A 16083-nucleotide genomic window follows, 5' to 3' on the forward strand; every position below is an offset into this window, starting at 1 on the left:
GACACACTGCAGCTCTGCTTTACCTTCCCCATCACCAGGTCACTCAGACTGGAGCTTGCCCACAAGGTCCCACTGCACAGGAGCTCTGCATGAATGTGATTTATCTCCTTGCTGCCTACTCAAACAGATCATCTGCTCCAGTCCCTGCCTCCCCAGAGCTGCAGCTTTGATCCTGTCAAGTGCAGAGGTGACACTGGGACAACACATCCCAGCCAGACAACAGCCTCTCATGTTCTTCCTTAGCAGAGATTTTAACAATAAAAAAGACAACAAAACCCCCAGCATTTTATTGGAACAGCAGCAAGCTCTGGCAGCACTGAGGACAGACTTCATTATCAGCTGCTGTGAGGAAAGATTTGTGATACATCCATAAGGATTTTTCTGGATAGCAAATGAAAATACTGGAACTATCCCAAATTGATGCTGCATACCATTAGTGGGTTTTAAGAGAAACACATAAAGCTCCATGAAAATGAAATATTCTGTTTGATTTCTCCCTCTTAAATTTTCAGCTGCTGTGTGAGTCATGAAATCACAGATTTTCCCCTGAGAAATGAACCCTCAGTCTTTACATTTTGTCCTGTCCTCCTGAAATGCTGATAGTTTAAGAGGCCTTTTGAGCCACAATGGGCAACATTTCTGAAGCATTCTAATTAGCTCAAAATCAGAAAAAAAGCAAGCTATCCATTTGGTGTCTTGTGCCTTCTGCCTATGAAAACTGATCTTGTAAGCCACAATTCATATCTCCCATTACATACATTCAGATATTTTCTCCCATAAGTTGATACTTGGACAGATGTTGCAGCTACTTGGTATTTTTCTCCATATCTATCAACTACCAGGCTCCTTGCATGTAAAAAAATAAATGTCATGGTATTTGCTTCAATTACATTCCCATAGATTTGTTTCACATATAATTCAGCTCTTAGAAGGAGAATATCTAGCACCAGAAAGAAGCAAGCTACAGGGAAAAGAAAAGTAACTACATTAAAGAAAATTATTTGAAGATATAAAAATTAATAAAGAAACAGTAAATAATAAATAATAAATAAAATTATTTGAAAATAAAGAAAATACATTTACACATCTGTAAGAAAAAACTTGAGTGTTAAAAGTTAAAAGGTAAATGGTGCTTCTTATCCTAACCTTGGGTTAGGTTGAAGCCCACCTGTTTCAGTAAGGAATAGGCAACAAGGTGACTTAGCAAAGACATCTCACATGTCTGCTATCTTCCAGTGCCTGAATTTAGCAAGGAGAGAAAAGACCTGACTTTAAAATTCTGCCCTGAGAAATTTTGGAGGCTTTCTCCAATAAGTGTTAACATTCAGAGTGTAAAGTGCAGGAACAGGAACCAGATCCAAAGAGCACCTCCTCCCACTTGTGTGCTACCTGTTGACTGCTCTTGCTCAGGAGGTAGAGATGAGAGTCTTTGCTCAGCACTAAATTCAGTAGGAAGGACAGAATCACACTGCCAGTGCTCACCAAGTCACCTTTCTCAAATATGAACTGTGAGCCAAGAGAGCCTTGGGCTGGAGAGGGCCTGGAACTCAGATTTCCTTATATTCACACAAATACTATAACCACCTAATCTCTAGCTTTTATTTACTTGTGGGCATCTAAAACCTTCCAGCAAGGATATTTCACTAAAATAGGCCACTGTCTTGCAGCTGTAAATGAACTTCAAAAGCTTTCTTCTCCTTCCCCTCCTGCTTCCCAGCATCTGTGTTGACAACCAATGTCCTGGGTAGCTGCAAAAAGTGTGGGCACAATAAATACAAGCAGTTCTCTATGGAAAGTTGCTACCTATTTATTTTCACTAAGAAGTGTGACAACTTACGTGCAGAAGAAATTCCACCCTGTTCTTTTCCAAGTTTGGTTTGCAACAGCACAGACTGAATTTGTTTAAAACTCTTTTTCTTTCTTTCTTTTTTTTTTTTCCTTGAAAGCTCTGCTTCTCAGCCCAGAGGCAGTTATCAGTGCATCTGGGATGTGTCCCTCAGTGTCTCCACATACCTGGCCGACACAAATCCCCGTGCTGCTCCTTTTCACTGGCATAAACTTCCATACACCAGGCATGATAGGCAAAGGAGAAGAGGTCTTCTATCTTGGAAGGAGGGCGGATGGCATTGTTCAGTCTCTTCAGCCACTCTTGACACTGCTCAAAAGTAGAAAACTGACACCTGGCCCAGAAACAAATATTTCTCTATTAATTTTTGGTAGAAGATGCCAGACCAGAATCTCTGGCAAGTCAACTGTGAAAACATCTGTGAAAGCAAACACCTATTGCTAACTTAGTTCTGCTTCTACAGACATTAATGGATAGTAAAAGGAAACCTTGGGATAAAAGTAAAGAAATGCACACTTGGGAAGGCAAAATAAAAACAGTAAGTAGGAAAGCAATGGTCTGTGATTAAATCTGTGATGGACCCAGCCTGTCAGGAATGAGGGAGGTGTTTATGCACACATTCCCTGAAAAACCAGGGACACAATATTGCTGAGATCAGTCTGCAGCTTTCCCACAAGCTGATACAGGAATCTGTGACAGCACCTTGCTGTCAGGTGGTCTCAGATGGGAACTCAACACCATCACATACATTATCATCTATGCACTGTGCTCCCATCAACAGAACCAAATTTTTCAGCAGACACAGGAGAAATGCCCCTTTGATTGCTCCACTTAATGTGGGATGATGAGGACAAACTCCAGCATCTGAAATCTTATATTATTCCCTATCCCATATGCTGAGGTTCTCTTTCTGGCCTTGGTGGGAAGTCAAACAATGTTTTTGAAACTGAGCTTTGCCTAACATTAGACTGAAAACAACAAGAAGCAAGAATATTCCCTGCACAGGAGAAACTAACCTTCAAAGCAGTGTATTAAAATTCCATTAGCTTGCCTTTTCAAAGAAGATTCTTGGACCCTTTGGAATAAAAGGCTGGAAATAAGTTCAGTGATTTGTTTTGTTCTGACAGATTTCTTCAAGATGTGATGGTTATAAAATATTCATCAAGTATTTACATTCAGCTCAGTCTGTGTTCTATTGCCTTCACTTAGTAACAGCACCTGTGTTCTCTAAGGGCAGGATTTGTTACCCCTACCTCCAAATATCTAAAAGTCAGGCAGTGGAAGGAAAAAGAGATGTTCAACTCATGGCATGTGTCTAACTAGCTGTGAGGAACTGCAGCCTGGAGGTGTTTATTTCCCATCACTGACAATAAAGGAAGCTGAAACCACTACCCTCAATTGGATAACTCCCCATTAAATACCCATACTCAGACAACTACATCTCACCTTAAAGACCCCATTTTATTGCTAAATTCTTTTCAAGCCAGTGTTGCAAGTAAGAAATACTATCTTCACCTGTTATGCAAAACACAAACTACTTTGTTCACAAAAAAGAATATGAACATGATCTAAATCTGGCATCTTAGCCCCACACTTCATGATCTTCCAGTGGCACCAAGTACTGAGGACTTCTTGGAGATGCAGTTTTGAAGGGAAATTCATAAGGAGGGGCATAAATACAAATAATTTGTATTCATTCTACAATTGAAGAGAAATAACAAATTAATGTAGAGAGGAAGGGTGACTTTTTTAAATGTCAAGAGCTACAAGTTAAGAGGAAGTTAAATATTTAATTCAAATTAAACTAAATATTATTTCTAAAGTAAAATCAGTCCTCATCAAAATGCAGCATTTCAAGAAGCAGCTGGCCTGTTAAACATTCTGAGTGCTCAGATATGACTGGGGCTCATTTCATTATACAAAAGGTACTGCCAGCAAACATTTAATCAAAAAGAAATGTTCCTTTCTTGTTAATTAAAGTTTAGAGATCAAAATTAATTTCTGCTGCAGAAAAGTAGGAAATAGGTGTAAGTTCAGGCTCAGTGACTCTTGGGGCAGACTCTGAAGTCTGCTGAAGGACAGGCATAAATAAATAAACACCCCCTTCTCCATGATGCTATCTACTTTGCTGGGTTACAGAGTGCAGTGTATGCCTGGCTTTACCTTATTCCTTCATCTTTTCCAAGAAACTGGATCTTAAGTGGCTTCGAAGCCACTGTATCTTAAGGACAGCTATGGTACCCTCACAGCTGTGAAAAATGCACAGTGGCTGATGCTATCCAGAGTGAATCCAGAGTGAAGTTTTCCCATGGAACAGCACAAGCCCAAACCCCCAAATCTTGCTTAGAGACTTTTTCAAGAAGAGTGCATTTCACTGGTTTTATCAACTTCTTGAAGCAATACATTTTAACTGACTGTAAGGCAGGGGAAATCCAGGGAGACAATTTCAGAATAAAATCAAGCTCAGCCACTTAGGCTGGGACCAAGGTTTGCTGCAATAAGCAAAAATTCTCCCATGCTATAGGCATCTTGCTCCCATCCTCTTCCCAAAAACGCAAAACCAGACAAAAGAAAATCACTTGTGGGAGGACAAGTCCACTAAGAAAAAAAACATTCCCTTGAAGTGTCACAGCTGACTCCAGCCTGTGGAAAGCACAGCTACCCCAATTCAACATTCATACCTTATAACCTTGCAGTCTTTGCAAGTCAAATGAAGCTGAAATATATCACGGCACTCAACGCTTTCTATAAGTTGCAATGGAACCTGCAATTAAAAAGATTATATAGTTTTATTTCAACCAGCACCAACACTGTGATTTCTTTGCATATCTTCAGGATGTACTGAAGGACTATGTGGAGCCTGAAAAGAGAGAGAAAGAAAAAAATAAACAAAACTAAGTATAATTATTTCAACAGCTCTGAAGTCTGGTAGATCAGGAGTTTCAGCTCCATTGCTGGAGTCCAAAACCCAAAGGGATCACATGAACAGAGCCCAGAAAACTGCAGCACTGGGGACAAATGTAAAGGCAGGAAAAGCAGCAGAAACCCACAAGCTCCTCCCTAATGGAATCATCTTTCTCTCTCACAGGTCCAAATTTAGGGAACTTGGGAATATAATTTTAGCTGGTTTGTGTCCGAAATGAATTGCTAAGCAAGATCTCCCTTAACAACTGCTTCAGCCTAGAGACTTGTTATATGGAAATATATAGATTTCCTCTTCAGGATAAAAACATGTGGCCTGTTTAGATTAACACTCATGGTCAAAGCAGCCATATTTAGAGTTACAATGCTGAATCATTCCTTTTTAAAGGTGTAGTTATATGCACTTATGCTTTATGGCACATGTAACTAGTAGAAGCACATGCAAGTACCTTTAAACTTCAGAAGAAACCAAAAGATGAAAATACTAATTTTCATTAGTATTTCTGGACCTTTACCTGAGACAGGCAAATACACATTACTGTCTGAAATGAATGAAAGTTGGTATTCAGCTATCTCACATATAACTAAATTCCAAACACAGAATTTAGCTAACACCTATGATCAACATGAAGTGTAAAATTGCTTGAATTGTTTATTAAATTCTATTGAACATTGCACAAGGTAACACAAAGCCTCAAGTTCCCTCAATATGAAGTCTCTTGGAGAAACACTCAAACATATCTTTGCCATCAGAGAAGTAAAATCCAGCAGGTGAGGTCCTGGTTTAGGGCTTGCAAGATGTGGCTGTAAGATCCTCCTCTACCTCTGCTTTTCCATATAGCTCTGGGCAAGTTCTTGAAGGTCAACTACAATCAAACGATCAAGACAGCTTCTACTCAAGCACACCAAAGCTTCCAAAGTACCTGCTTTTAGTTCAGTGAAGAAAGGAAACTGAACTAAAAGCAGTAGGCAAAGGCAAGAGGTGACTCAGAAATACAAACCACAGAAAAAACTCTCTTTGAGCATGAAGATGTGTCCAGGAGAATGATCAAAACTGTCTCTTGGGAAGGCAGGCACACAGCTCTATCTCCTTGCCACTTCAAAGCTGGAGTCCAGAGTTCCCTTCTGAATCCAAAAGCCCAAATAATACCTCAGAGCACACAATCCCCAGAACATGACAGGCAGGGATTGTCTTAAATCCTTGTCAGAGCACAATAAAGTTGTGCTGGAACCTCCTGAGCTGGAGAAACCACTGCCCATTGTCCCCCCTGACCAGTGAGGGTGGTACAAGTAAGTTACTTTTTGTTCCTTTTGTTGTAACTGGGCCAGAACAGAAAACTCACACACAAGGAGCCTAGACAAGATGCTGTCTGACCCAACAGCCCAGTAGTTTGGGTATTCAAATAAAGAACTGGCATTTTGGTTCCTATATTTCAGTATTATTACTGTTTCAAGCTCTGTGACAGTCTAATATAAACTACAGAAGCAGCAAGCAAAGGGGCACATGAAATGAGGATTCCCTCCTGGGAGGTATGTCCTATTTTCATCCTCAGGATGTCCTGCTGCTAGTTAAATCTTTAACTGCTAAATTGGAATGCTTTTGCCTTACTAGGGACTGAAACAGGACTCAGACTAGAGATTCTTCTTTCTTCCTGACTGGACAGCCTCACATACATCAATAAATTATTTAAATCTCCCCCTGACATGGCACAAACATGGAAAGTAAGGTACCTTTCCCCAGCTAAATGGGTTAAAACTCCAGAAGATTTGCTCTTTCACTCAACTGCTGCTTTGTCTGTTAACATTATTATTTTATTTCCCCCAAACTGTCTCTTACTGCAATTTTTCCTCTGTCAATCTTTATTTAAGCAATTCTTCAGCTTGTTCCCTCCTCCAAGCAGTCTGGTTCTGGCTTCTCATCCTCCTGCCTGCACTCTAATGACATACTAGACTTCTACCTCTGTATTATTTTTAATTTCCTTCTTTGAAAGTCACTCTTTGTTCTATGCCTTTTCAATTTGCCCTCTGCTCGACAGCCATCCTTTTTCCTCTTGACAGTTTACATGCAGCTCACCAACTATTTCCTCAGAACATGCTGGTTTTTCTGCAGGGCAACCTTCATATCAATCTTTTAAATTTTCTGCACTGCTCATAAAAATCTGTCCTCTGATCCTCTCACATTTTCAATCTCCTTTCTGCCCATTATTCTTCCCTCAGTACAACTCTAATATTATCTGCCTTCAGTCCCCATTCTTTCCCACTGATAACCTTCCAATATTCATTGTTCATTGCAGCAAGTCAGCTTGCACCCCCTGCTGCAATCAGCTTGCTCCTGAAACAGCCATCAGTTCTATTTGCAGGCACTTCACCATGGAACAGAACTCAAAATAAAGCAGTGGAGAAGCAATCATTTTTGCTTTCATAAGAATAAACATGGATTGTTATCCAAAACTAACCAGATCCCATCAGAGAGAGTGCCAAAGCATGGTGCTCTTGCAGGATCAGTCTCCTGACTGTCTCCTCTTTAAAATTTTCATTTTAAACAGCTGCAACATTCTACAACTGACATTATTTCTTTTTAAATTCTTTTAAATTCTGGAACAGTCTGTTATTCAACAGCAGTACCAGATATATTTAGAAAACTCTACCTCAGTAGCTAGAAAAAGCACAAGTCATGTTTAGAGTGCTGGAACAACCCACCCCCTGGCCGGGTCCTTATCAGAGGACCACTTCACACCTTCTCACTGTGAGCAGTGAGACTCTGCTTACACCACTTGGCCAGAGCCCCTCCAGGACACCATGCAGCACCCAGGGGCCAGGAGCTGTAATCAGTGCTTCCTTCTCATTTTCCCAGTTCAGAGCCTGAAATAACATCAGGGTTATGACACAAAGTGGTTACTTTGAGCAGCACAAAGAACTGAGGATGTAAGGTCAGCTCAGAAGGCCTTCAAGGACTGTTCTAGGTGGAGAGAATTAAATCTCCCCCGGTGCAATCTTGTTCATATAACCTACAAGAAGTACCTGAAGGAAATTTTGTTTTTAATTACAATTAATTACACATAGGTTTTGTCTTGCAGGCAATCATTTAGTCCCCCTCTGCAATCACAGAGGGAAACTAAATTAATATGCATGCAATGAGAACAATCAGGGCCTGAGAACAAAGCAAGGACTAAGCTCCTTTTCAGCACAGATGAACCACAACTGTGCTACACAGGTAAGGAAGACACCAACTCAACAATTTTTCCAAGCAAGGGAAAAGCTCATAATAAAACCCTCCTAGGCTCCAAGACTAGAAGTCCCCCTCACCTCACCAGCATGACTCTTTAGTGTGTCCAAAATCTACCATTTGGAAAGGCTACAGACACCTTCATAGCTTCATCAACTTCTCCCACAAATGCAATTAGCTTGCAGGGAGAAAAATGGTTGGACAGAAACACTCACCAGCTGCAAAGGCTGAAATTTTCTTAAGGAAAGCCAGTCAATACAGATCAGCCTGGGAACCAAACTTCCCATGTGTTCTGAGAGATCACTGTTGAGTCTGCATTTTTATCCCCTGGATAAACCTAAGTCAACACTTTTGAATGTCATAATCCCTCCAATTTATGCACGGTCTACTGGATCTTTTGTTTTTTGCATTTAAAACACCATGTTCCTATTACTACTGTGATCTAGGAAATTATCCATGGAAAAAAAAAAAGATTTACATGTCTGGCTGTGCTCTGCAGTGTTGCAATGTGAGCATTACCAACTTTTTAATGTGTTTCATTTCAAGCACAGGTGCAGGAAGTGATCCAGCTGCCATTGTGCTACTGACTGAGGGGTCACAAGCATCATTTGGACATCAAATAGCAACCAAAAAGAACAGTGAGGTAAAATCCCAACGATCAGGAATCCATTTTTCACTGGATTCCATTTCCTTCATGCAGCTGCCTTTACTAAGGGGCATGCAGTAGTCCTGCAGAGTGCTTTGTCTGGAGAACACTGAGAATGTTCCACCTACTTCAAGAGGAGATGCCTGTACACAACAGCTGCACATACAGAGATGGGCAATCAATATGTTTTACAAGCACTGTAAGACAGACATTTGCTTAGAGTCCCCTTTCTTACACAGAAGTGCTCCTCTCCACTGAGCTGAGAGGGTCATTAGTGTGGCTAATGCATCAGGATAATTATTTTTACAAAAGTCGTTCAAAATTGTAATACAAGCCCCCAGCTCCTAACATGAATAAACATTGATACTTTTATAAAAGGTTTTACAGGGGTTTCCTGAACAGTATCTAGTGATACAAAACCAATCCAATCAAAAATTACTCAGTGAAGATTCAGTTTAGAAAGTCACCACCCAATCAATAATTGTGATCAACAATAAAGTTACTATTATTCCAAAATTTTACAATTTGAACCTGGTTCCTTATTATTAAACATATGTCTTATCCTTGAAGATATTCTAACTGCTGTCTGCTTCGGATTCCAGTGGAGCTCCCACTGCATTGTTACTGATGGTCATTTATGGTTACAGAAGAATAATCTATATTTTGCTCTACCTTGTGTACTAATTGAATTTTTCTGCTTAATGATGACATATGAAGCAGGACCAACAACCTTGGAGATATCAGCCAAAGTAAGAAAGCAGAATACTGGATACGAAAGGTCAGGGGAGCAAAATGAGCATGGTAGTATTGGCAAACTTGTACAGAATCTTCCCTGAACACAAAGAATACTGCTGAAGGAAACACCAGGTCTTGCTACTGCTCAAAAACTAAACTGATAGTTCTTAAAAATATAACCCCCTCAAGTATCCTAAGGACAGGTATGTTCATGCAGCACATGAATTAGTGGCTTCTTAGTGCTCCAAACAGCACTCGGGAAGCAGACTTTGTATTTCTCTACTGAGTATGCAGGGAGTTAAAGAACAACTAGCTGACAGAGCCAGCTGTAAAGTTGAGTGAAGATCCCTTAGCCAGCTTTTCAGAGGAGCTGAGTCACCTTTCAGTGCCTCAATACATCTGTTCTCCCTGAAAAATGCCACCTGAACATGATAGAGATTTTTCATTACCACAAAACTTAAACAGCAGGGTCACCACACTTTTATCCTAAATTCTCTTGTTTGGATTGAGCTCAGCATACCTATAATCCCACAGAAGCATGAATAACACTTACATTCACAACAGACTCCTTGAATTTGATGTGCAGTCTGTAATTAGAAAGAGCAATGATGGCATCCTCTGCTCGTCCTACATACTCTGTGCTCTCACCATGCAGTTCAATGAAGGGGACCTTCAGAAGAGGAAGAAAAGTCTTTTAGAAACCATTTACCAAAAATGTGCCTCCTCTATGCATACACTCAAGCACACCACCTCCTAAAAGCAAAATGAGGCCTTGCTGAGAACCCAGCCTAGCTATTACTGGTAAGAAGAAAAGCCTTGGGTAAGATGGGTTCAGAGGTTAACTGCAGCTTTAAAAAAAAAAAAATCTTTCCTCATTTTCTCTCCACCTTCCTGAGCAGTGCTTGGTCAGGGAAAAGTGAACTTTTATGAAAAATCTGTGCAAAATATCCTCAACACCTTGGCATGCAGTGTGACTGCCTCCTGATTTATGCCCTCACTCCTTACTTAATGGAGAGTAGCATTTTCCATAATGTTATTAAATTAAGCCTAAAGCAGGTACAATATGCAAGATGAATAACCTGCTATGCTATTGGTCTCCAGTTCACTAAGCAAGCTCAGACAACCAGCTTAGACTGGTTACCTAAATGCTACACAGCTGAAGCCTGGAAAAGCTCTACATTTTGTCATCTCACTGCAAGTAGGAAAATGCACAACACCCTGCTGCTCTATACAGTTAGAAACCTGCAGTCTTATTATGTTGCACATAAAAATTGCCACTGTGAATTAAAATGTGACTTAAGCCCAATGTAGCCGAGCTGGGTGAAAAGTGGAAATGCTCAACTTAATGATCTTGGTTTATATTAACTTAGTTTTAAGCAATTAAAATATTCTATATTTAAATGCAAAAACTGCCTCTTCAGTTGATACAAGTGCCTACCATGGATTAATCACTTGAACTAAATTACTTTCAAAGGAACTTTAAACCAACTTTTATTTAGAAAAAAAAGAAAAAAATCCATTTTGTGCAACATAACATTTTTTTGACTTCTCAAAAAACTACCATGGTAAGAAGTAATGGCATGGGTAAGAAGTAATTCAATAGCTTAGTATTCAAAAAAATAGAATTCTAACTTATGGAATAAAACTTTCCTTATGTTGGTAAAAAGGGATTATTACTAAGTGCCTGAATTCTTACACAAGCAATGACTGTATTTTTCAGACACTCTAAGGAAACTCCTGTAATACAATGCACAAGTTCTCTGTCCTACCAACAGTACCTGAGTATTTAAAAAGAAAATGTGTTTCTGTGCTGAATTGTGAATGAAAATTTGATAAGAAAGGCCAGAGAATACACACAGGTCAACTGGAGACATCATGATCTTCACTGGCAAGGAGCAGCATGGTGATTACCTGAAGATTCTCATCCTCTCGGATCAGCTGCTTCCTGGGAAAAATCTGATTAGCCTGGATGCACTCAAGGCTGTGCTGAGTCTCTTCATCCTGAGAAACAAAGCATTACAGTTAACTTCAGCACTGTCACTTGCTGCCTTCTTCACCACGCAGCAAGCTATCAATGACCATTGAAAAGCTCAAACAGGATGGACTGCTCAGGGAGTTCAGGTATCAGTAACTTACTAAAGTTACTGAAGTTTTAGGCAGACAAAGACAAGCACTCAACTAAATATCATATTAGAAACAGGGTTCCTTCCTGCAGCCTGGTTAATAAAATCTTTTAAAAAAAGATTGACTTATAATAGCATTAGGAAAAAGGCATTAGACTATCCCAGTCTAGCACTACACACTTCAAATTCAACACCCCACATGCAAACATTAATTTTCTAATGTTTTTCTAATTGTAGCCTGTTCTGCTCTGGAACAGACTCTACAAACCCATTTTGCTTACCATGACAGTCCCTGGAGAGGAGGAGAAATCCTCGTCTTTACTCACAATACTTTGAGGCTCTTCTTCACTTATTAAAATCTAGAAAACCAGAAAAATATAATGAAGCTAAACTTGTTTTCTTTTGGCAAATAAATACAAATTAACTTTTAAAGACTGAGGATTCAGCCATTAGAAAATTGCAAGTAAACAGTAATTATGAAAACATGAAATCCATATAAACTAACTCTCCCTGGAGATGAAATTGTTTCAAAATGTGTCTGGCTCCTTCTGTTCATTCTGAAAAAAATCATCTTTGAATACCCATCTGAATGCAGCAATTAGACCAATGTTTAGCTAATGTAAATTAAAACATGTTCATCATTCTAAATCACCCTGAATTTTCTCCTAAGTCACTTGCAGATGGTGATTCACAAATACATAGGTTATAAAACTAAAGGGATCATTGGAATCATTGAGTCTGCTCCCAGCTAACACAGGTTGTTGGATTCTCCTGGAGTAATCTTCTTTCAACTACAGCATGGAAATTAGAATTCCTATAACTACAAAATAAGCCATTTTACCCAGATGACTCATTTTCTATGTCCATGGGTGTATGAAAATATCCATTCTCTTGCACCAACCAAGACCTCCAGGGGACTACACCAGTGACATGCTCTCTCTGCTACCTAGCAAGCCCCCAGCCTTCTATCATCTGCAATTTTGCTGGAAATAAAGAGCACGCAGTCTTGATATTTATGCAACTGATCATCAGTAAACGATGGAAATGAATACAGGAGGTAGAGTTTGATTTTAAGACTTAACTTTTATTCCATTTTTAAATTCAGGGAGGTTTGATTCAGGGAGGATTCAAACAGGTATTTTATGGGTTTTGCAGTCTACAGTACATATCAGTCAAGTTCAGTCAGTTCTCAGTTCGTATGTCTCCTCACCTAAATATATTCCATATTATCCAGGTTGTGGTTGACAGAAAAAAACCCATTTTGAGTCCATCAGCTCACAAACACTGTCCCTGAAGGGCTCACTAGAGCCTGGACAGCATACAGGGCAGTTAAAAAGAGAAAAAGAGACATATTGTGAAACTAAAACATCCCACTGTCTAAAAGTGATCACTGTCCCTAAACCCTCTGCTAAGCAGGCACATGACAATAAACAAAATTACTTTATGTGCCCAGGGTCAGGGAGAAACAAGCTCAGAAGTTGGTTGAGAATGGTTCAAAATGGCACAGCTTGCAGAAGGATGTGTTTGTGTGTGTGTATATTTATATATACATGTATATATTCCTCCTCTTTTAAAAATATATATTTAAAGGGAGGAACTTGCAAGCAGAATCAAGCTAGAGCTGCCACTAAGTCACTAAAAATTAATGCAAAACAACAAATACCCCAATTTTAAATAAGAAAAACAAAAGTTGGAACACTTAGATAGCAGTCTGAACCTATTAACTATCAAAAATAAGGTAAAACAAACCAGCACAGAAATGTCCATACTTACAACAACAATGGAGATTAGGAACATTCTTCTGAGTTACCAAAAACAAAGGAAATCTAGGTACACTATTGACCAATAGCAAGATGGAGACAGATTTTTGTTAATATGGGTTTAAAAGAAGGAGAATTTGTTTCATATTTGTTTCAAAGAAGAGAGTAGAAGAAAGTTGGTTCATTTGTAACCCCTGCTTTAACTGACAAGAACTTCTGAAGAATCACACTAGTTAAACAAGCTAAAAAAAGACTGCAAATTCATCAAGTTTGATCAGAGACCATAAAATTGCAGCCCTTGTATCCAAAACAAGAACTTGTGCTCCACTCCAGCATGATAGAGCATTTTATGTACATTGAATTTGGGTCCACTTATCTTCCCAAACCACCACTGCTCTTGACTTGAAGATAGCAAGAAAGGAAGGGTTCAGCAGTTCTCTCACTTGGGTTCAGCTTCCAACCTTTAGGTCTCACTCTGCTTTTCAGATTGCATGACCCACCAAATTCTCCTTGATCTACAAGATGTAAAAAAATGAGCTTTTTGCTCCTTCATCAGATGTAACATGCTGGCTGGGGCTAAGTAACAGCCTGAGTTGTCCAAGCCACCTCTGTCTGACAGCTGATCCCTGTGGAAAGGGACAGGCTGGATGAATGCTGCGGCTTCTCCTGATCCAATGAAGACTGATGATTCAAGAGAAAATGAGTTGAAAAAGTGTAAGGTTTACACAGATCCCCTCCTCCATCCTTAAAATAATAAGCTTCCACATCCAGCTTGTAGGTCTTCAACCAGTAAGAGGAGAGATTAAGAGTTTTAGGGCACATTTAAATGAACACTTTTGAGGAGGTCACTTTGGTCACTGCCTTTTGCAACCAACCACCTCATCACCTCCACCGATTCTGCTCTTCCAGACGATCAGCCCCTCTTAAAGTTGTTAAGACCAACCATTTCCAGATCAGTTCATTCAGGGAACTTATGTAGAGCTTGAAGAAAGCTTTAAACTTTAATAGTAAGGCCTTCTGAATATAAAAAATACATTATTTCCAAAAAATGCCTCCTACTTCAAGCATAATTATCAAAGAAACACCAACCTAATTGCAAAGATGAGCTTTACTACAAATCTAAGTAGTGCTCAGTATTGCTGATGGAAAGTTTTAGTACAGCAGCCACTGTGCTGCAGCAAAATACTACTTATTTCTTCTACACCCAAGATTGAGTAGATATGTTTACAGTTTGCTATAGCCATCTATATATTAATAAAACCAGTATTAGCTTAGAAAATTAGGTCTCAAAATTTCCTACAGCTGTGCTCCCAAAAACCAGCATAAACCACCAGCAGAGATTATCCAAATTGTTGCAGAATAGGATTCTTATTCTAATTGCTGCATTCAGCTGCAAATCAGCTTTTATAACATAAATGCAAGAAGCTTCCTTTTTTAGGCTGCATTTTGGGAAAGCTGCATGAAAAAAATAGGTGGGTTTGATTTACTCAGGATTATCAGATACATAAACTGTGATGCTGCAAAGAGAAGTGGTACAAGAACTTCTAAAATTGGTTCTAAAAGGTTCACATTGCTTCTAGGTATCCATGAAACATTTCATCAGCTTTAAAAAAAATTCACTTCCCACCATTTCAACTGATCCCACTCCCTCTCATGGTCACTGGACTGAGCACCAGGGAAAGGAAATGCACATCTGGGGCAGGGACCACACTGCTCTGAGCCCACAGACATTGAGTTCAGTCTGAAAAGACACTTGCCATCTGAATTTCTTTGTCACAAAGCTTTCTAATCCATTTCTAATCCAACATTTCTGCATGTTTAGCAACCTCCTCCAGGTCAGCCATGGGAAGAGAAAAAGATTGAGTAGGAAAGGGATTTCTCATCCTCCCTCCAAGAGCAGAGCACAAATATCCTTCCTAGCACTAACTCCACCAAACGCTTCTGCTGAATTATCCCCATGGTAATTAACACCCCAGGGCCCTCCAGAGCACAGCTTGATATAAAATGAGACAAGCACAAGCTGGCTGAAGCGATCTATTCAAATTGACCTATACTTTTTTTTTATAATAGCAGAATTCTTGTTCTGTTTAACTAGAGCTGGCAAATAACTAGATCTTCCATCACAGTAAATATTTCCCAGAAACAAGATGGAAATGTTCAAATACAGCTATTAACTGACCAAGGAAAAAGCACCCTCAAATCCAGGCTCCTGCTTATAAAAAAAAGATGGCATAAACAGTAGATAGCTTACACAGTTTAGTGAAATCTGGGTTTATTATTAGAAATATTTTTTTTGCTCAGGACTGTGGCCAAAAAAGGTTATGTTATCAATTTACTGTGCTGCCCTTTTAACTGGAGTTTAACATATATCAAATTACACCAAAAAAAAAAATCTTATAATTCTACATCCTTATACTCTGCTTGGAAGGATGATTAGTAAAGGTTGCAACCTCAGATTCTTGTTCAATCAGTATGAGAACATCTTAATTACCTTTTGTTTCAGATGTGCCTTCTGATCTAAATTATGTACATAATTAAGACTAGCAATAACCATCTGTTTGCCAGTGATTCTAAACAAAAAGATATATAAAGGATTATTCAACCCTTGACAGAAAGGTTTCCCCTCTTTCCTGGTACTGCATGTAGAATTAACTGAATAGTTTTCAGAAGTATTTACTGGGGAAGTTATTGCTGCTATTGCTAACAGTGTGGATGTTTGCACATGACTCAGGAACAGGAGTAGTATAGACAAAGAATCCTGTTTGAAGATTGGGTACAGCTGGAAATCAGAAGTAATTCTGTAGCTAAAGGATGCAAATTCCAAC

General features: G+C 39.3%; 1 protein-coding gene across 6 annotated transcripts in view; it reads right to left on the bottom strand.

The window, feature by feature from the left end:
* MTMR3 (myotubularin related protein 3) overlaps nt 1-16083 on the bottom strand; it is a 76689-nt gene that overhangs the window by 29514 nt on the left and 31092 nt on the right. For all 6 annotated transcript variants that reach the window (XM_030460791.1, XM_030460790.1, XM_030460789.1 and 3 more), the window contains 5 exons: nt 11780-11857; nt 11287-11376; nt 9929-10045; nt 4528-4610; nt 2014-2180 (listed from right to left, as the gene is read on the bottom strand). In XM_030460791.1, the coding sequence (XP_030316651.1) occupies nt 2014-2180; nt 4528-4610; nt 9929-10045; nt 11287-11376; nt 11780-11782 (460 nt within the window). In that variant the 5' untranslated portion in view covers nt 11783-11857. The remainder of the gene's footprint in view (nt 1-2013; nt 2181-4527; nt 4611-9928; nt 10046-11286; nt 11377-11779; nt 11858-16083) is intronic.

Source organism: Calypte anna, chromosome 15 (genome assembly GCF_003957555.1).
Source record: "Calypte anna isolate BGI_N300 chromosome 15, bCalAnn1_v1.p, whole genome shotgun sequence".
Lineage (NCBI taxonomy): Eukaryota > Metazoa > Chordata > Aves > Apodiformes > Trochilidae > Calypte > Calypte anna.